Source organism: Festucalex cinctus, chromosome 19, assembly GCF_051991245.1.
Source record: "Festucalex cinctus isolate MCC-2025b chromosome 19, RoL_Fcin_1.0, whole genome shotgun sequence".
Lineage (NCBI taxonomy): Eukaryota > Metazoa > Chordata > Actinopteri > Syngnathiformes > Syngnathidae > Festucalex > Festucalex cinctus.
This window is the reverse complement of record NC_135429.1, coordinates 11,539,914-11,561,887: the sequence shown is the minus strand read 5'-3', so window position 1 is coordinate 11,561,887 and position 21,974 is coordinate 11,539,914. Positions and strand designations below refer to the sequence as shown.

The 21,974-nt window shown below is 38.0% G+C and overlaps 2 protein-coding genes across 8 annotated transcripts in view; one reads left to right on the top strand and one right to left on the bottom strand.

Moving 5' to 3' along the window:
• Nucleotides 1-456: 456 nt before the first annotated feature.
• The window catches only part of satb1a (SATB homeobox 1a), a 58,432-nt gene continuing 36,914 nt past the window's right edge, over nucleotides 457-21,974 (bottom strand). For 3 of the 7 annotated variants that reach the window (XM_077508191.1, XM_077508189.1, XM_077508190.1), the window contains 11 exons: nucleotides 21,152-21,222; nucleotides 15,663-15,882; nucleotides 14,541-14,717; nucleotides 13,981-14,107; nucleotides 12,890-13,013; nucleotides 12,036-12,144; nucleotides 10,479-10,987; nucleotides 7,072-7,269; nucleotides 4,702-4,857; nucleotides 3,054-3,254; nucleotides 457-1,650 (listed from right to left, as the gene is read on the bottom strand). In XM_077508191.1, the coding sequence (XP_077364317.1) occupies nucleotides 814-1,650; nucleotides 3,054-3,254; nucleotides 4,702-4,857; nucleotides 7,072-7,269; nucleotides 10,479-10,987; nucleotides 12,036-12,144; nucleotides 12,890-13,013; nucleotides 13,981-14,107; nucleotides 14,541-14,717; nucleotides 15,663-15,882; nucleotides 21,152-21,222 (2,729 nt within the window). In that variant the 3' untranslated portion in view covers nucleotides 457-813. Of the gene's footprint in view, nucleotides 1,651-3,053; nucleotides 3,255-4,701; nucleotides 4,858-7,071; nucleotides 7,270-10,478; nucleotides 10,988-12,035; nucleotides 12,145-12,889; nucleotides 13,014-13,980; nucleotides 14,108-14,540; nucleotides 14,718-15,662; nucleotides 15,896-16,005; nucleotides 16,133-16,227; nucleotides 16,421-21,151; nucleotides 21,223-21,974 lie in introns of those variants that run through there. The other 4 variants (XM_077508193.1, XM_077508194.1, XM_077508195.1 and 1 more) reach the window with 4 other exon arrangements.
• kcnh8 (potassium voltage-gated channel, subfamily H (eag-related), member 8) overlaps nucleotides 20,345-21,974 on the top strand; it is a 36,617-nt gene continuing 34,987 nt past the window's right edge. The window contains exon 1 of the mRNA XM_077508188.1: nucleotides 20,345-20,711. Within this exon, the coding sequence (XP_077364314.1) occupies nucleotides 20,636-20,711 (76 nt within the window). The 5' untranslated portion in view covers nucleotides 20,345-20,635. The remainder of the gene's footprint in view (nucleotides 20,712-21,974) is intronic.

The window sequence follows — 21,974 nt, the reverse complement described above, 5'->3', positions numbered from 1 at the left end:
TGAACAATATGTTACAAGAAGAGCGAAAGGAGGCTAACGTGCTAACTAGCCAGGTAGCTCACGAGCTAGCGCACTAGCTACTAGCTAGCCAATATAGCTATATACATTTTCTACAGTGCTAGCTAGTAGCAGCTCTGCGTGAGGTAGCCTCTGAATACAATGAAACAAAATAAAACCTAATGCAACAAAATATTTACCGAATATCGATTTTGTGTACTCATGGATACAGTTTATCTCAGATAAAAACATAATTCTTGCTCACATCAGTTGGTATATTATTAATGATTCATTTGAATTGTTTGAGGACTGTGGAAGAGTTATTGCTAAAAAATAAGCTCCAAATTCGCTGTTACACATTAGTATAGTCTTATATGTTTTACAAAAACCCAAGTGATGAATTACTTTAACTTGAAACAGGCACAAACATAAAAACAAAATAAAAAACAAAAGGTGGGGTACAGCATAGCACATTTTACGTATGATAATTTTAGCAAATGTAGTAGAAATATGGTTTACATGATAACAGACGGACACACAATCGAACATTTATGTTATGAACATTTTTGTAATGCTAAATGACAGCTACAATAGTTCTTTCAGTGATATGCTATTTGAGCCTCTCCTAGTAGGCTCCATTCATGGAAGAAGTAGCTACACTGTGGCTCAGAATAACTGTACAAAGTCAAAGTTTTCAAAATGTGAACATTTGTGAACGCGTGACACGCCACAAGAGGAAAAAGTGAAAGTTCCTGTGTTGTAAACAACTGAAATTGATCTTTAACAACAGTTATACATTTAGTGAAGAGAAGCATCTTATGGCTTAATATTATTGTTTGAGTTTGACATACAGTAGGTCTCATCTTCTTTCTTCATTATGGGAATGGTTTGAGTGCTAATATCCAATCCTTTCAAAGTAATCATGTTCATTGTGTCATTTGTTTTCTCCTCTTTCATGTCGTCTGTTTCAGTCTTTACTTCCTCTTCTTCCTCATGTTGTTGAGTTCTTTTGACCGTCGTTGACTGTCTGTGTTTCAGGATCTGACTGCAGCACTGATGCTGCTCGTGCTCTCGACCGGATATGAGGTCTTGGCTGTTGATGAAGCTGCGGATGATGTGCTTGGGCAGGTCCAGCTGAGCCGACAGGGTGTGGACCGCCTCCTCGTCCGGGTTGAGGCCCACATCTTGGATGAAGCTCTGCAAAATGCCCAAAGCTTCATGGGACACTCGTAATCCCACATCCTGGACCTCACCTTCGTTTTCTGCTTCGGCGCAAATTCCAAAGTCGTCGCCGTTTTCATCCTTCAGATTGGGCCACTCCACTTGAAGCGTTTCTTTGATTGTTGCTTCCTTTTTGCTTTCTCCACCTTCAGTTACCTGATCATGACCTTCAGCATTATTCACTTTCATAGGATAATTCCAGTCCATGCCAAAAATGCCATTATCTCCTCCTCCCTCAACGAAGTCCTCAGTATTACTATTGCTCAGGCTTTGCACACTGACTCTCAAAAGCCCCCAGTTGCTCCCGGTCTCCAGCTCAGCGGGTGATGCAGTGCATGGTTGCCGTGGAGACAAATGAGGTCCTGCTTCTGGATGCAGAGGTTGGTGAGGTTGTAAATGGTGTTGCTGAGACAGCAAAGCATTGCGTTGGTACTGGGGGGAAACAAAACGATCAGTGGAATAAATTATTGGGAGATTCTGAAAACAATGACGGATGTGCGTTTAGGTTTAACCTTGCATGATTTAACAATTCATAGCCGTAGGTGGATTGTTTCAGTAAAAAAAACTGTTGGGTCAAACATGGATTTTTTGGGTTATTCATTTAACCCACAAAAAAAAAAAAAAAAATGGGGTTGTTTTGCACAACTAACATAGATGACATGCCCCCCCCCCCCCCCCACCCATTTTTTTCCAACACAGAAAAATGGGTTGTTAACCCATTAACAAGTTAATGTTAACAAGTTGTTGGGTTATTAAATAAATAACTTAAAACGTTGGGTTATTTAATTATTTGGGTAAAATAACCCACATTTTTTGGCTTGTTTTTGTGTTCAATAACCCAAAAGGTTGGGTTATTTAACTTTTTGGGGGGGGAACAAATAACCCTTTTTCTTTTTTCTTTCTTTTTTATTCAATAACCAAAAGTTGGGCAATTTATTTATTTATTTATTTTGTAAATAAATAACCCCGAAAGTTGGGTTAATAAATTTTTTATTTATTTATTTTTATTTATTTATTTTTTATTTATTCTTTTTTTTTGGGGGGGGGGGGGGGGGGGGGTGATAAATAAATAACCCAAAAATGTTTATTTTCAATAACACAAAAAGTTGGTTTATTTACCCCTTTTTTTTTTTCTTTTTTTTTTTTTTAAATAAATAAATAACCCCAAAATTTGGGTTACTTAACTTTTTTGGGACGATAAATAAATAGCTCAAAAATTTTTACGTTCAATAACACAAAAAGTTTTTTTTTGTTTTTTTGTTTTTTTTAATTAAATAAACCAAAAAATTGGGTTATTTCCGATTTGGGGATAAATACATAACCCAAGAAGTTGGGTTATTTTTGTGTTGAATTAAAAAAAAAAAAACTTGGGTATCTATTTTTAAATAAAGATTTTTGGGGGGTAAAATAAATAACCCCAATACTTTTTTGTGTGTTTCTTTTTCTTTTTTTGTGTTTTATTCAGCCAGCCAAATGTTGCCCTCTAAAAACAGTTGGGTCAAAAATAACCCAACTATAGGTCAAAACGGCACCGATCCTCTACTTTGACCTAACATCGAGTCATGAAATGTGTCTTTTAGTGTAAAACAACTCATAAATATTGGTCAGATCCCTGAATTTTGGTAAAAAAAAAATTGGCTCATTTTGTATAAATAAACGCAGAAAGTTGGGTCAAATTGACCCATAAAGTGGATCGGTCCATTTTTAATCCATAATTGGCATAACTGTTGTTAGAGTATGGGTTATTTCCATTTTCGTGTTAAATAAATTGCCCAGTATCATGCTGTGATTAAATCTAATTGTAAAATAGCGCCCGCATGTTTTTACCACCTTACCAGTACGTTTTCATTGCTGAGTAGTGTACGTCTCTCAGTGCAGTTCTGCGCAGGTGTGTTGATGCTGTCCTGCTCGTAAATCGCATCTCGTTCAGCCTGGGGCAGGCTCAGGAAGCGGCGGATCATGCTCAAGTTATCCCACAGGGTTCGGTTCTCTGGACTGGGATCTTCCTTCCAACGAAGTAGCTCACACAGCCAGCCCTGCGGGACGGGCATGCGTGTAATCGACGAGTGGAAAATTCACCAATACAATAGCACAGTGGCAACACACAAACAATATGGCCGTTGTCCAACACCAGCGCACAATGCTGTCCAGATGCGCAGGCAAGATATAACAGAAAAGATCTCGCATGGAATTGCCTGCCAAACAGCTGCTTAATACACAGAGAGAAAGAGGGAGTGTAGCACTCTATAATGTAATAATTTCTTGAAAATGTAATAAAATCTGCACTTGATCAAAAATGTAATAAAACCTAATAATCTAATCATTTAATTCACTGTGCCCATTACTATAACAACACAACACATTTTTGCTTAACAACAAAACATGGACAAAAAAAAAAAAAAAGAACAGGTACATTTAACTCTAACACTTAATACTCCCAGAAGCCTTTGCGGCAGAGCAGTTCTAAACGAGTGGGCGGAGCTTATTTTCATTAACTCTCTGCAGAGTTGGTTTAACACTAAATAAAATCAACTGTCAAATAGTTCCAACACTAACCACCATTTAAATCAGACAGTGTTAAAAATACACTCAACTCTGAAACATTTAACGGCAAAATTTGAACACTTTTTTTCTGCGAATGTATACAATAGTCTTAGATTCTCAAAACATTTTTGAGCAATAAACATAACTACATGCATTAAAGTAAAACATAAATGTTTGTGTATGACATTCAGAATATTTGTTCATGTCAAAATATTGGGGTCATTTTTTCCCCATTTTTGCAAGTAATTAACTGATTAGAAAAAGAGGATGATGAGAACGTGCACTGGATCAAAACATGTTGAAGACATCCTCAGGTGCACATCAAATTTAGCGGGGGGAAAAAATGTTGATTGAAAAAGCCTTTTTAATTTGGCGATTAATCGTGATTAATCAAAATTCTAAGATGTGATGAATCTGATTAAAAAATGTAATCTTTTGACAGCTCTGGTAATAAATCCCCAATAATGTATTAATTTATTACATTATCAGTAAAAGCAGGATTTTTGACATTACATTATTGTGCTTAATTGCAGTTTTGATCGAGTAAGTTACATTAGAGAGGGGTAAATAGAAAGTATTATTAGAATAAAAACCATAGCACTATGTGCTTTTTTAACCACGATGACTGCTGAATGACCTCCATGCATCTTGATGATAGAAGACAATAAGCTGAGGGAGAGAATGAGAGAAAAGCAAAAGGAAGGAAAGAACATTCCCTTCATTCCACGGCTGGAAATTATCCTCCAAACAAAAGCAATAACAAGCTTATGGGGCCGCCATAAAATATGAGAACAATAAACATTCATACCATGCTTGTGTGTGTGTATACGATTCCCCTGCATTTGTTTGCGGCATGCATGACTGAATGCGCACGCATCTGCTTATATCGTATACAATGGACATAAATAAGCGCAATATGTTTGTATAATAACCGCACACCTGGCTCTTGGATGCAGCCACCTTTGCGAACAAGGCCTGAGACACCTTGGCTCGCCTCATTTCGTGCTGGATCTCTTCGTAGATGGAGGAGCTGACGTTGAGAACGCAACTGTCCGTCCGCACGCTTCTGTCTGTCGTTACTGGCGACAGTCTGGCCTATAGGCAGATAAAAAAAAATAATAATTTTTTTTTTAAAAAAGTCAGTGGATTTAAATATGTGCTGCACGGAAAGGGAATTAAGTGTTGTAAACTGGGAGTGGGCCAATCTATAAAATGGAAGTAATTAAAAAGTGTGTTAAGGATGAGGATGGGATCCACTTTTGGCCATGTCACTCTTAAGAATAACTTCAGCTCTCACCATGGGCCAAGAATAATATCTTATTGTTTTATTTGGATTAATTCATGACAGTTTTTGAAGATTGCTGAAAATGTACTTCACCAAACTTTCCACTAGGTTGCACTACTGTGCCCTAATTGCACTTTCATCACTGACATATTAGAATGGTCTCTGATAGCGTTTTTGGGGAGGAGCCTAGTTTTATATGGCAACTATTTACATACACTTACAAAGAAGATGTATTGCCTTTAATATAAAATATTTGGATTAAAAATTTCATTCTTTAAAATGTTTATATTCATTCAAATTTACGTATAAATTTACGTATAAATACGTTCTATTTTAAATATTACCAGAGTCCCAAAGACGTCTTTATACGTTTTTTTTTTTTGGGTTGTTTTTTTTAAATTATTATTATTTTTTTTTATGCATACTGAAGGCTTTGATGTAGCCTCTGAACAGAAGAGAATGGTTGAAGCAATGGTAGTTCCATCCATCCATCCATTTTCTTGACCGCTTATTCCTCATAAGGGTCGCGGGGGCTGCTGGCGCCTATCTCAGCTGGCTCTGGGCAGTAGGCGGGGAACACCCTGGACTGGTTGCCAACCAATCGCAGGGCACACAGAGACGAACAACCATCCACACTCACACGCACACCTAGGGACAATTAGGAGCGCCCAATTAACCTGCCATGCATGTCTTTGGAATGAGGGAGGAGACCGGAGTACCCGGAGAAGACCCACGCGGGCACGGGGAGAACATGCAAACTCCACCCAGGAAGGTCCGAGCCTGGACTCGAACCGGAGACCTCAGAACTGGGAAGCGGACGTGCTAACCACTCGACTACCGTGCCGCCCGCAATGGTAGTTATTACAAAAAAAAACAGCCAGCATGTGGCATTAGAGTATAAGAGATCAACTAGGGCCATGCTAAAAATAGGCTGTTTTCCCCACAGTTTTAAACAGATTGATGAATAATGATGAAACTTAGCTATATTCTAATGCTAATTGCTGCAAAACTAAAAACAGATACAAATATTTTTTTTTTTCTTGATGAAAGAAGAGACTCTAATCTTTCTTTTGGTAGGTTCTATTTTTTTTTAAGCAACAGAACACAATATTCTGTAGTCATTGCAAAATCAGTCACAATCCAGCTGGGAGTGAAGGGGATTGCTTCAGTGAAAATGGCTGGGAGTGAATGAGTTAAGTTGAAAAGTAAGAGTTATTAGTAATAATTTCAGCCGATTTTTGGTGTCCATAGCATCTGCCCATCTCATCTAATGGGCGAGCCAGCCCAGGCGGTTCACTCACCTGACTTCTGTGGGTTCAATTCTGGTTGGAGATACTGGATTGTGATAATCTATTATCTTTGAATTAGCTCTTCCATGGATTATTATTATTTTTTTCAGATTTTGTAAGTACTCAAATATAATGGCTGGTAAATGTATGATGATCAAACTATGTCACACTACTCGCCACCGATTTTACATAATAGCTTTAACGCCCTCTTCAGGTTAATTTTTGCTCACAGAAAATAGCTTGAATAAGTTTTACTCAAGGGCAATTTTCATGCGCATTGTTCAATGATTTAAAAAGCACTCGTTATACGTGTAATTGGCGGTTGCCATGGGAATGGAGACGGAAGTGAGTAACCTCAAATGCATCGGGCTAAGTGAGCATTTTAATGTGCTGATCATCTGGGTCAAGGTCTTTTCTTAAGAGGATGCCGTCAAAATCAAAGTTGGAGTTTTTGTTGTTGGATTCTATTCATGGGAGACCTTGGTGCAGCTAAATAATAATAATAATAATAATAATAATAAAAACTCGTAGCTATTGCAGGCATCTTGACCGAAATACAAGCTGCATAAGATATACAGTATAACATTAAAAAAGAATAAAACCAAGCCTGCAGAATAGTAATGTGCGCATTGCAGTAGCACACATAAATAAAAATAATCAGCCCAGAGTACAGCAATATTTGTGCAAAGCGATAACATCATTACTCCGAGTTCTTTCACGGCGGGTTTGTGAGACCTGAGTGCATCTTGGTGGGGTGTTGTTGCAGCTCGGCGTGAATCCAGTCAGGCTTCGCTCTTTCTCCTCCTGGTAGAAGCGTTCTCGTTCCGCCTCGGGCAGCTGCAGGAAGCCGTGCATGGCCCGCAGGTTGACCAGGAGGGACTGCGAGGCGTTTTTCGGGTCCTCCTCCTTTCGTAGGATCTCTGAGAGTAGACCCTAGTCAACAAATGTGGCACAGTCATTCGCCCCGTGTTAAATATTAGATGCTAACTGGTCTGGTCTCTCGCTTCTACTTTATAATCCAGGAATTGAAATTAAATATGTAAAACTCTTGCCAAGAGATGAATAGGATGAGCAACACTTCAAGTAATAATTTATTTAAGAAGAGGTATTAACCTTTCCATTCACAGGAGGAAGGCTAATAAATAATATATTGCTTAATTAATTTATTGTAATTAGGCCATTTGTTTAACCCAAAGAGGTTGAAGAGTGCTTATTGTCTGTCCAAAAATTAAATGTACCCAAAAAAAAAATATATATATATTTTTTTAAATATTTAAAGGAAGCCTCCACTAGTCTAAACACGGAACTCTGATGAATATTTGTGGAATATAAATAGTGATGTGCGAGTACCGATACCAGGCCTTATTTCAACAAATTGGTACTCGCCCATAAAAATGTGCAACCAGATATTTTGTTTGGGACTTCTTATGGCCACTGAATTGTTAGTTTCATTTATTAATTAATTATTTATTTAAATGTATTTTATTGTGTATTCTATTTTTATAATTTCCATTAATTTCATGCAATTTTAAGAAAAATGCTATCTTGTCTTTAAAAGTATCTGTCATAGTTATAAAAAAAAAATAATTATATTCTATGTATTAAGCAGCAAAATCCGCCCGTTTTTATCTACGTCAGGGGGCGGCCATTTTGCCACGAGCTGTAAATGACATCATAGTTGCTCAGGTAATGACCTATCATGGCTCCCATGTTTTCTGAGTTTGGTCATGTGACATTCGCAAGCTGAGCCGTGATGGTCGTTACCATAAGTGAGTAACTGTGATGTCATTTTCAGTGGACAGCAAATGAGAAAATGGCCGCCCCCCGAGATGGGTAAAAAACGGCTGTATTTTTTTGCTGCTTAATTCATATTCCAGAATCAGAATATTAATCAGAATATCCTGTTTCGATGAATGAGGCTGCGTAGAACATGTTATTGTTCAGTTTTAGACAATTTGAATATTCTAACAATTTAATTTCATACTTTCTCTTATAAAATCAATCTTCAAACATGGAAAGTCACATGACGATGTTTATCAACAGTTGGCTGCTTGAACATCACAACATACAATATAGATGTATTATTTCTATGTAAAAATGACACAATTACTCCAAAGCTCTCCATATTCATCTCTGTATCTAATTTGACCAGACACGCCTCTGCAGTTTATAATTTCAAAGCCGCACATGGTTGTGAGCCAGTCGCATTATTGTGGGTCTATATGCGTATGATGTGCAGATTGGAGGGATTTTGCTCCTGAAAAATACATTCAATTTCATGCCAGGCGTTTGAAAGCTTGGGAGGAAACGGGCTTCCTCGTTGTATCATCGCCCGCAAAAACCCGCTGCCTTCCGAACAGAGTGGCGCCTTAAGATGACAAACGATCCCTCCGCCTCTCGATGGCATCTTGGAATAACGCCAACTTGCACGGACGACACTCGGGAACCCTGGAGCTGGCAATGGGGGGAAACACGGGCACGGATAATAGCTTGCTCTGCTTATTGTGATGAAAATGATAATGATGATAATAATATTAACAAGCCTCCTTTGAGCCCCATTTCTCCGAGAGTGCTGCTGAATGTAAAGTGGCCTCGGCTAATGTGGCATTTTAATATTAGAGGCGATATGAGATTTGGATATGAAAATGAGGAAGAGTGAAACAAAAACAAAAAAAGATTAGAAAAGACAGATTGACAATAAAGGGTCAAATGAATAGAAACACTGCCTGAGTGAAGGATGGCAAAAAATGCAGGGCGAGTGAAAAGGACGGATTTCTCCAAGGGCTTGTGATTAGGTAGCCAGCAGCTGCTTCAGTGTTGGCACCAGTTTTTTGCTGCAGAGAGCTGGCACAACCAGGCCTGCACATGCAAATGGGGGAGGGGGCATTGCGGCAAAGGCCACCGCCAAAATGGCAACCGACCACAGCCGTGGTAGTTTCTCAGTTTTAGCCTTACTTTTGTTTTCTAAAGGTTAATTTCTCTCTCATCAGACCGTAAGATTTTGACATAGAATTTCTTAGGCCTGTCTCGATACTTTTGGAAACTAATACTGCACTATTGTGAGTGAGATCTTTTAAAAGCAGTAGATTGTCAAACCTTCACTCCTGACCTGTAGAGGTTGTTGCTGATGTCACTAATAGTTGTTTTAGGGTCTCTATTTACAGCTCTTACAATGCTTCAGCTGGTTGGATCATCCATTTGAGAATCTTGCGTAATCATTAGGGCTGTAACGATAATGGCAATATCGTGATATCATGATATTAAAACTGCCACAATATCGTCGTCGTCATGTTCACAATATTTAAAAGCTACACCTGTTCAAAAAGTCAGGTGGATTTCCATTTGTGCAGTTCTAGCACCAACTGGTGGCTAGTTTTTTTTAGTGCAGTTTAATTTTCATTGGGGATGTTTTGGCCCTTCGATGTTTAAAATCAGTAATTGTCAGGTGAAGGAGATTGTAATATGCTTGTGAACGAGTCAATATGTGGAGGAGCTCAATGTGTGCTTGCATTAGGTGAGTAAGTGCCTCAATATTAAGTGTTATTAGAGATTAGAGGTTGTTTATATGTATTGCAGTTATGTATAAAAGCACAATATTGTGCATTTTTTTTAGTATGAGCTCATTTTTTTACAATATTGTGACCTTTTTTAAATATTGCCAACCTCCCCACAATATCGTGATAATTATCGTATCGTGAGCTTCATATCGTGATATCTGGATATCGTTACATCCCTAGTAATTATAAACTTGACTTGGGTTAATATGTCTTCACAGGTAAAACACAAATTTAATCTAGTTGTGCAATTAATGTACAATAAAATAGTTTTTATACTCTTAACATAAAAGTAGAAAAAAAATGTTAACCTAATAGAAATATAGTTGCATCCTTTAGTCATTGATACAGTAATTTCATAATTCATAAAATTGTACTTTACTGTAAAAAACAAACAAAAAAACAAAAAAAACGAGTGTGACATTGATTTGTGTTGGTCAATTTTCTGCCACTAGATGGCATAATTGCATTTGTAAGACATTGATGACAGCTCAGTACATCTGAACTTTCTTTTCCGCCTTTCTTTTAATTTCTGTTTTTTCTGCTGTTAGCTTGTTTATATGTTCAATAAATCAAATCAAATCATACCTGCGTCCTGTTGAAAGCCACTCGAGCAAAAATGGCTTGCGAAATCCCCGCTCTCTTCATTTCCTCACGCACACAGTGGTAGATGTCACTCGGCACGTCAACCAACCCCAGACATGACCCAGCTGACGCGGGTGATCCATCCGGGCCACATTGGGCCTGCTGGGGCCCTTGAGGATCGGGTACTTTGGGCAAGACCTTGGCCGGAGCCCTCCCCGCCGACGTGTGGTTGAGATACTGCTGCGAGCCCGGTGAGAGCCCCTGTCCTGCTAGCATGAGGCGTACAGCATATTGCTGGTTGAGAATTTGAGTCATGACTTGCTGCTGGGATCGGCTGAGAGTCTGGGTTAGCAACCCGGAGTTGCAAATATTGTGAGGAGAGGCTCCAGCCACCATGTTGGCCATCCCTCCATGCAGGTAAAGAAGACTGGAGCTCTGATCGGATGCACCGCCGTTGATGGGCTGTTGAGTGTTGGAAATATGTGACGACTGGTCTGGGAAATTGTCGATCTCTGGTGAAGAAAAGAGAAGTAAAGAGATACAGTGAGACTGGGCCAGGGGTCTGTAATCTGAGGCTCGTGACTCTTCAGTCCATCTTCTATGGCTCCCTGTGGATCGCTAAAAAATTTGTAGAAATTATTTTTATTATTTTTTAGCTTATTTATCGGTATTTTTCATGTAAAATATTCTTTAAATGGATTTTAAAAATGAAAAAAATAAATAAATAAATATTCAAAAATTGTCAAGAGTCCACATTTTTAAGTTGTCGGAAAAAGAGAGATGAAAACATTTTTAAAATTACCTAAATTGTCCATAAAGGAAGAGGGAAAGCAGAAAAATACCATAAAATGTCCATGTAATTGCCAAAAATGTCAGACGTGAATAAAAAAGGCAGAATAGAAAACATTTTAAAAAAATAACTAAAATGTTCAAAAACAAAAGCAGAAATCCCCAAAATTATCATAAAATGTCCACAAAATTGAGCCAAATTTTTTTTTTTTAAATAAATAAATAAAATAAACTATTTTTTTTTTTTTTTAAATCTTGAAAATGACCATAAAATGTCCACAAAATTCCTAAAACATCCAAAAATTGATTGGGGGAAAAAAAAAAAGGGGGCAGGAAAAATGTCCAAAAAATAGCCATAAAATATGCAATAAATAAATAACTACATTTATAAATTTGACACAAAGTCAAAAAAAAAAAAAAGTCTAAAATTGTTTGAAAAACAAAGTAGGAAAAATTACAAACAAATCAAAAAAAAAAAATCATCCAAAAACGGAAGACAAGGTAGAATAAAATGAAAATCTATATGTATTGGATGATGCATATTTTTCTGTTATGGTGCAGCTCTAATTAGCTCTTGGGCCCACAACTGACTAACACTATTTCCTTCATTACAATCTTCAAATATTTTGCAGCTCAAGACAGATTTTTTTGTTGTTTATTTGACCTAAGACGGTTCTTTTGCCAGTCAAGGTTGCTGACTCCTGGGCTAGGCGAGACATCTGATTGATGATTTTCACATGGATTTGGTACAATTACAATACAGTGACTTACTGTTGCATTTGGTCGTCTTGAAGTGTTTGTACCATCGTCCAAACTCCTGACATTTGGCCGTTGAGACGTTGGCATAGTAGGTGCAATTGACTATAGATGAGATCATGCTCTGAAAGAGTGAAAGGACAATGGACACTTTGCAGCGTGGCTTTTGTGTCAAATGTGTCTCAGATGTTCACATATCTGATATTAATCAACTCATAAATGCGTTATTAAAAAAAAAGAGCCCAAAGGTAAATAGAATAATGAAGATGGATGAGATGCCATACATACTGCATGTGAGCAGGGGTCATGTGAGAGAATGCACATCTCTCTCTCTCTCTCCACACATTTTCCCTCTGGACCATCGTGTGCAATCTTTACATCTGATTACACCTTTCATCTTCTCATATTTATTTTAATCTGTGTCTTGCAACGAGGCAAGGGGAAAGGAAGTGAAAGAGAGAGAGAGAGTGGGAGAAAAGATGGGGGAGGGAGGACTACGCTCATCTCAGATCTTAACACCAGCTGAGATGGAAGGAATATGAGGGAGATGGGAGATAGTGAGCAATTTCTCTTATCTGCTAGTTGTCCTAAGGCTTAAGGGAATAACAGATTAAGTCGATAATTACTCCTGTTCGTTATGTTTGCAGTTGGGGAATGTTATTAAAACAAAAAAAAGTAGACAGCGTTGGCATAGACACTGTGATGGTTGGGCTAAGTCAGAGATAGGCATCGCAATCTATTTCAGTCATGCACACGCTCGCTCACACCTTATCTGGACTTCCTGTCTAACTATTGGCCCACACAGTCCGTCTTATATGTCAGTGATTGATGCAAACGCACACAGGTTTGTGCGCATGTGTGTGTCATACCTGAGACAGAGGACACTCCTTGGCCAATGAACTTTGGTTCATGTCCTTGAGAAGTTCCTTCAACGAGTTCCGAACTGTCGAATGCGTCCACTGCTCTGCCGGCAAATCCTCCAGTTTGGGGCAGCTAAACAAATAATATGATTTGTGAATATTGCAAATAGGATTGTTGCTTCCACAGACTGCTATTTCAAACAGTTCCCTTCATAAGTCTCCCCAAAACATGTCGCAAAATGGATTTCGGTCTGATGAGACCACAATGGGGGCTGTCTGTCTTCAGCTGGAACTGACACCTTATACGAGGTGCAAGAAATTATGATTAGTTTGAGCTTTCATTGTGAGCACAAAGCCATCAGGCAAGCAAGAACACCGTCAGGGAAAGCCTACTAGAACATCTGAAAATGCTGTGGTGTTAATCAAAGCTATTTTGAATGGTGGCAGGTGTGTGCTTGCTCCCACGTTTATTATGAACATAGCCAATCCCAGTTTTACCCTCCCCTCTTTTGCAAATATATATTTTTCTTATCAATTGTGTTTTACAGGTTGGAGGTCACATTATGATATCAAAGTATTCATTTATTTACATGTTTTAATTATTATTAATATTATTATTATTATTATTATTATTATTATTATTATATTTGTATTTGTATTTAATCGCATTTTAGTTTTCTTATATTATTTACATTTTTCTTAGATTATTATTATTATTGATTATTATTATTATTATTATATTTGTCTTTATTAGCATTTATTGAGTTATTGTTATTATTATTATTATTATCATTATTATTATATTTGTCTATTTATTTAGTTTTTATACATTAAAATGTAATACTAAGCTCTCATCCTCGTAATCTTTTGATTAAATTTATATCACAAAAAAATTTCTGCATTTGAAAAAGGAGGGGTGTGCAGACTTTTTATATTCATTATGTATGTTGCGTCATGTACCTCACCTCATTTACATAAATTTCTCTGTGGAAATTTAATATTCTGCTTAATTCAATTTTAGTACAATTACAATAAAATACTATGTGGCTACTTGGCAGAAGCAAATTGCAAAAAAACAACAACAACAACAAAAAACGTACCTTTGCAGCTGTATTTTAAGGGTGATAACATGGTGGACATCCTGCAGCATCTCAGCCACGGTGGCATCTGGAGCATCTGTCACGCTCGAAAGAGGCAGCGGGTTCCACCTGCCCACCTGGATCAAACCTGACACACACAAATACGCTACTGTGTGATACTGGATGATGTTTTTATGTTATGTACCTTGTTGACCTCGAGACTGTAATGGAGCAATTCATGATACATTTCGAGAAAGCTTGAAGGATTCAAAACCAAGACTTTGCCTATTTTCTGCTTCAAAACAACCAGACCGACAGTTTTTCATGCTGTTGCTTGAAAGTCACTCACAGGCCCCGTGACCCTGCTAAACACCCACTAGCATAGTTTTTATAGCAATTACAATTATTACCACTATGATTACCCCCCTTTTTTCCCCCCCACAGAAAGCAGATGGCTGCCCACATAATCTGATTTATTCCTGATATAAAAAAATGTTGAAAGGTCTTTCTTTCTAAAGTCACACGAGACACTTCATTAGGCACACTTGCGCAATGTACTGACAATAATTTGTGTCTTGCACCTTTGGCCTGAGCAGCGGAGCTGTGAGAGTATCCCAACGTCAGCAGGGCCATCTCGATGAGCTGGTTGAAGAGCAGATCTCTCTTGATCAGAACAAATTCGGCATGGTCTTCTTTCCTCTCACCCTCCACGGGACTTTCCAAGTGCTCCACCACGCAGAAGACAGGCAGCGAGCTTCCTGACGTGGGCAGGAGAGAATACAATGCAACCGTAATCAATATTAATTGATTGCTGTAAAACATAATTACAATCACTCCTGTTTGTAACCAAGATTCTAATTGAGAATAATTCATGACATATTGCTTACTCGCTCCAATTGTGAAAGTCACGTGACCAAACGAAAAAAGGTGATGTTCATAATGTGAGCCCGTGGACACGTTCGTGTCAATTTGAATCAAAATTGAATCAAAATGGCCGCCCCTGAACTCATTCGCACACAGCAATTTTCACAGAAGCAATCCCGTTCTCTCCCAGCTGTTTTACTGGATTTTGACTGATTTTGCAAGAGCCACAGAATAGAATTTTATTGCTATAAAAACACGGAACCTGTCAAAAGAACGATTAAAGTCTCTTTTTTTTCATCAGGGAAAAAAAGTATATTTCTATCGGTTTCCGTTTTGCAGCAATTAGCATTACAATATAGCTAAGTTTAATCAATTATCACAAATTTATTTAGAATTGTAAGTAATTGAGCTTTTTGTCAACATGGCCCTGGTTGATCTCCTTTGCTCTGCTGCCACCTGTTGGCCGTTTGTGTAATAACTAACTAATAACTGTGTAATTCTGCAAGCGAGCTTTGGAGTTAAGAGGCTGCATCAAAGTCTTCTGTATGCTCTAGCATAAAAAAAAAAAAAAAAAAAAAAAACGTCTTTGGGACACTTAAAACAACAACAAAAAACGTATTTATACGTTTTTGGGAGCAAATGAGTTAAGATGGGTGAAGATGGATGCCTGATTAATTTTGTATTCCACCAACACAATATGATGTTTTGTTGTTTTTCATCCAAGAAACTCAGGATGCTAACTTGCCAACCGCCAGGCTTCCCGTTCTGTCTCCCTCGATTATGATTCAATGATTCAGATTGAACACTCCCAACGACAAACAAGAATTTATTATATTTACCTCTTTGTTGATGGCAGTTCTTGTGCTGAAGCCTTCCCGCGGTAGTTTTCTGCACCAGAAAAGGATTTTTAGTCCCAGGACTGGCTTGCTTGCTCCTCTCTTGCACCGTGCATCCAACTCCATGTTGCTCCAGACAGGCCATCTTGGCAGGAGGGGGCCTCGGGTCTGCATTGGGTTCGGCGCCCTCTGGTTTCTTGGCTCCATTACACAGGGGGTCCATCTGTGGAGTCACGCTGCATGTATAAAAGTCGTTTGGAGTGAGTGGACCTGGACTTCGGATTGAGAATTAAAAATAATAAGTAACTCCTTCATTTCCAATAAAGTGCAGTTTTGCAAAACAAACCTGCTGTCGCGCAAGCGACGGGAATTCAAATCATCAAGCACACACAAATGTGCGTTTATAGTCCCACGTTCGATGTTATTCTTGAAAGTTGAGTCAAAATCAACCTGTTATAATCGCCATACCGCACACGGTTCCTATCGGTAGAATCGCTTCTCGATTCCAGCGCCGCTCGTTTGATTATTAAACGTCGCCACACTGACAGTGCAAGTAGTTTTGCCGTACCTCCAAACACCCTCCTCATTGCTCCGTACATCCACTCGGCTCCTCGTTGTAGCGCGATGATGAATTGGACGCGATGAGAATCTGCTCCCGTACTGCCGAGAACAATACGCGATACGCGTTCAGCCTGCAGTCTGCAGCCTCTTATCTTATTTATAGGCGTGCACACACGGCCAGTTGTTTTGCTGGTTCGCCTCCAAAGACCACAATGCACGCCAGGAGAGAGCGAGAGAGAGCGAGAGAGAGAGAGAGAGAATCGCGCACACCAGCTGCATTAACATATGGTGTAATAATGAATTCACTAGCGCGCCCCGTAAATGTATTAAATGTGACAATTGCGCATAAATCTATTTATGAAATTCTGCAGCATGCTGTGCACGCTCGTACGTGTTATTGGCTTTAGGGGATTGGAGCTCTCCATGGTAACAAAGTGGATGAGAAACAAAAGGTTGACTGTCATTAAGTTGCTGACGTGGTAATGTTGTTGATAAAGAAGCTATACTTTTATTGCTAATTTTACAAGCAGTATAGCTTTTTGTGATTTTTAGCAGCAGTTGATTATTAATATTATTAGTGTTAATACAGTACTTGTATTTACTCGCAGTTGTGCCTAATGTTGTGGCATGAACGGAAACATCCGGGTATTTCTTATATTTCAGCAACGTAACGCTTCATTTCCACCAAACATACTGATATTGTTATCCCAAAGTCCAAATTTTTAATGAGCGTGATCGGCGTTTCACCGAGAAAAAATAAATAAATAAAAAAAATTAAAAAAAATGCTGCATTCGCTGGAAGTGGGAAATCAGAAACATACCACTTGGATTGTTCCAGTTTTGACGGCAAAGCGTTCGAGACAAATGTAAATACAAGACATATGTTCTCGTGATACAAGGTCATTTGGAATGAATGTTCAACCAGAAGAATTGATCGGAATCAGCCGTCTTTGTTTGCATTTGCCTCGAGGGTGGAACTGGGACATTCCGAGTGGGATTAATCCGACTTCAAATCTTCCTCGAATGCGGCACAAGACCGCCATTTTGACTTGTGATGTCATTCAATCGTGTATCACACAATAGTCATTTAAAATAAACTTACAATAATTCATCGCATTTACCCTACTAAAGCGTATATTGTTAAAAGATTTATTTTTTTTTAAACATTGATGTATGTTGTAGTTTCTGCTGTGACTCTCCAGAAACTTTGGTTCACTTATTTTGGCTATGTCAACGTGAATCTTTTCTGGTCTAAGCCGTGTTCTTTTATAAGAATTTATTTTGACAAAGAATTTGTTTTATTTTGGAAGAATGTCATTTTTTGTTTTGTTGAAAAAGTGGAAAGAGCAACGCAAAAGGTGTTTTTGATCAATTTATTTATTATTTTTGGCAACATTTCACATACATAAGTGTAAATTTATGGGTATTAAGCCTTCTTTTTGGGCCTTCATCAACGAATTCAGGCTTTATTTTCTGTCTATTAGACACTGTAAGAACAAAAAGGCTATGAAGACTGTGTCAGTTTGTGTTGAATGTAACATATTTATTTAATTTGACAGATTTTTAAGTTACCCCCTAGTGTTTCTTGTTTCTTGTGTGTGTGTTTTTGTTTGTTTTTATTTCTTTTTGTATTGTTTGAATGGTACTGGTTCGTTGTACTGAATTGATTGTAAATGGAAAGTATTGAATAAAGGAAAGGAAAAAAATAAAAAATAAACAATCAACTCTATCATATACTGCATTTTCTCTTTTTAAAAACCGTCATTAAAAGTATCTAAAATGCCCAAACAGCCTCAATGAAACATGGGAAAAAATAAAAGAAACAATAGGAGTGAACATGCCCATTTGTAAACATCACTGTACCTTGAAATTTCACCTTGAAAGAGCTGAACGACTTAATTTCCATTAATAGCAGTTTGACTAGCGGACACGTTAATGCACTTCATGCTAACCTCAAGTCCAATCCTCCAGTGGAGAGTGGAAGTTCCATGAAGGTACCATAAAGTAGTAAGTACATTTAGCCTGTGTGTGACCAACACAGATGCTTAAACAGAGAGAGAGAGCACGCTCTACTACTTTTGACTAATTAAACAAAGTGAATTAGCAACCTCTCCAGCCAGAACGTGCTATAGCTGGTTACACATCATTCATTGTGACTAAAACAGAGACATCACTCTTTTTTTTTGTTTTTTTTTAAGTGTTATGTTTTTGGGTCGAACCCTAACACTATATACATAAATGTCCCTTTAAGTGTTTATATGTAGCCATTCTCCTCTCCATCGTCTTTGCTATTTTATTACCGGCTTGATATGTTGTCAATGAGGCTGGCACGCTAAATGATAATTAAGGCCATTACACGCTCAGTGAGCATGTTAGTGGTGCATGGCACCGAACGCAGTGCACTGTTAAGCATCATCTCGGGAGACACCCAACTATTCACGCAGGCGTGTATCTCTCCAAATTAGGTTCGAGTTTCATTGTGGGAGGGATAGATCTTACATTATTAATCAGGATTTTTTTTTTAAATGATATTAGTGAAATTCTTACATTATTGGGTTTTATTACAGTTTTGATTGAGTTAAGTGCACATTACATTATTACATTTTCCTGATGTATTTATTTTTATTTTATTTATTTTTTTACATTATAGAGGGTTTCACAAGGAACATTATTATTAACATTAACCAAGATCATTGATTGGAGTCTGGTCTCGTCAGACCGCATGAACATTTGCGCTTATTTTAGTACATTCCCATAGTATTTCAAAACACACGGTACTAAATTTAAATGTTTCCGTTATTTTTGAAAAAATGAAAAGAGCCGACATTTGAATGTGACGTTCATTTTGTACTGAAAAAAAAAGAAGAAAAAAAACAACTCAAGTAACAACTCAACCATCACACGCATTAAAAGTAGCAGTCCTCAAATGACAAACTGTCATTTATTACTCAGGTGAAGCATCACTGCTGTCTGTTTTAATTATATTTGGAGCATTTTCTTTTTGTGCTTCATTGCCTCACGGAGTCTCACCCCAGGCCAGGCACTTGACTCATGCTTCTTACATGGATCTTGTATGTGTTTGTGCAATTGCGAGTCTTCAGTACACTTGTGCTTGTTTAAGGTGATCTACGAATCACGCAGCCTTGGAGCACTTTGTCAAAATGACCCAACTGTCAGAAATTATTTGATAACAGTGATGGAAAGTACAAATACTTTGTGACTGTATTTAAGTACATTTTTCACTTTTTTTTTTTTTTTTTGCTGCAGTCAGTCAGTTTAGCTGACTTTTTAATTTTACTCCCAACATTTGAACTTGACAAAAATGTTGATTACTTTTCTGAACCTCATTGATTGAGATCTTCTAAGGCATGGGGGTACGGTGCTTTTTTCCCCCCCAGTTATAATCATAAACTCATTTAGACTTATTTTGTTATTCAGTTAGCGGCATTATGGGAATACATTATTTTGATAGTATAAAATTCCAAGTTAATAAAAGCGGAAACTACTTTTTGTGCAGTTTTTTTTCATAGTGCTAACTTATCATAATATGAATTGTATTTAGCTAAGTTTTAAAAAAGTAATAAACATTCAGTTTCAGTATTTACTTTTGCACTTTTACCGAAAGCGCCCCCACCCCAACAATATGAGTGCTTTTCCTAAAGACACATCTCGCTTATGTCCACAAGAGGGCGGTGTTGTACACCTCAACGCCCAGTGTTGTTTCGCTCCTCTCCACATTTTGAGATTTTCTTTCCACCACCAAGTGGCGCTTAAACCTTATTTTTGTGTCCAGCAGCTGTGCACTTGAGGACAGGTGTGTTTACTTTAAAAAAAAAAAAAAAAGGTTGACAGTCACATTATCAACACAAATATATTCACAAGCCATCCATCTGTCTCCATAGGAAGTGCTTTAATGGGGTCATCTCAGTTCACATATTCATACAGCTGCTTGAACTTCCTACATTCTGACTGTCGAGGTGATTTTCCGTCATAATATGCAAACTCAGATGGATGCATAGCCATTATGACATTATATAGGTAAGTTTCTACTCGCGACTTTCATGCTGCGAAAAGTGAGAGTGACGGATGTCTGCCGCCATTTGCCCATTGTGGACAGACTATCATTGAAGCAAGTCACAATAATGCCACTCGCTGACAGGCAGCCTCACCCCGTCTATTACCCGCCCTGCACCTGTGGGCTTCACCTCCGCTGTTTTTTTTCTTTTACGCACGCAATCGAGGCTCCAGACGCACAAGGCGCAACTCCCCGGACAAGAAGCGTCGCATATGTGCTGAGCGGAGCGGAAAAGCGTCCCGCGCATGCAGCGCCACAACCTTTTCAAGGGTGCACTTCACACGTTAGGACGACTTCTCTTCACTCACTTTGATGGGGACTTCGACATTAAGCAGGGAAAATGCCTGTGATGAAGGGATTACTAGCGCCGCAGAACACCTTTCTGGATACGATAGCGACGCGCTTTGATGGCACTCGTAAGTTTGCTTTGGGATTATTTTTCAACACACTCGAGTATTTTAGATACTCTTGATGATCACTTGTGACTTTTGGAATGTTATTCAATTATCCTGGCTGGGTAATGTAATAATATTCTGGCCGGAAATGCTGACATGGTTAACACTCCAATGGTGACTTATTATAGAGTTTTGGTGCTGTTTTTCCTTAATATTGAATTAATTGCATATTTTCTCAACTGTTATTAGATGACAAACTTTTTTTTAGGTTACTATTTTAGAACAAATAATTACATTTTGTTAAAATAATTATGGATGGTCACTGAATAAATTTATACATGACAGGATTGGAATTTGCATTTCAAAAAAAATGTGTTGAGAAGCAAACTGGATCATTTGGGGAAGTCAAATCACATCTGTATGTTAACAAAAAGAGACATAGAGAAAACAACTGTCCCTACTGTGAAACATGGCGGCGACTTGCTTATGATCTGGGGCTGCTTTGCTACATCCGGTATCGGGTGTCTTGATTCTGTTCAGGATACAATTACAGGGATTATTGATCAAGGCAAAACATGCAGTCTGGAGAAGGTATATGTAGTTTAAACATGATTAGTGATCAGCACCATGGACAGTAACACGCAGGCGTACGTCTCCACAAACTAATGTGACTTCTGGTGCCGTTCCTGCATCATTTTTTGTGAACCTTTCTAGCTGACAAACAAGAGCATCTATCACAGTTAATTGTACAGCAACAAAGGCAGCTTTTTTTTTCCCTTGCTGGATTTGTGTAAATCTGTCTACACATTATTTTATTGAATGTACTTACCAGCTGTGGTTTCCCCTTTAGATGACTAAAAGGTTTTTGATACAAACATTTGATCAAACTAACCAACCATAACATGTTTTCATTGATGTAACTTTGAGCATGGAAATACCAATGCAACATTTTCAACTTGACATTTCAGAACTTACACCTTTTATTTGAGTACACAATCCTGAAAGTTAACCTTGAAAGATTTTTTTTTTTATGGTCCACAGATGCAAAATCACCACGATAAAGAAATCCCACTTTTATAGAGAATTCCAGCTAGGAATCCTGCTCACTTTATTGACCCAATATACAGAAAAGTATCTTCATATTTTTTTATTATCAAATGTATCAAAGAGCTCTCAAGTACAAAAACTTACTAAGTTATAACTTAAGATTTTAATGTTATACTATCATGTTTTCCTGCATGTCATTCACATCCCCCAAAAGATCGACGTTTTGGCCACCATGAC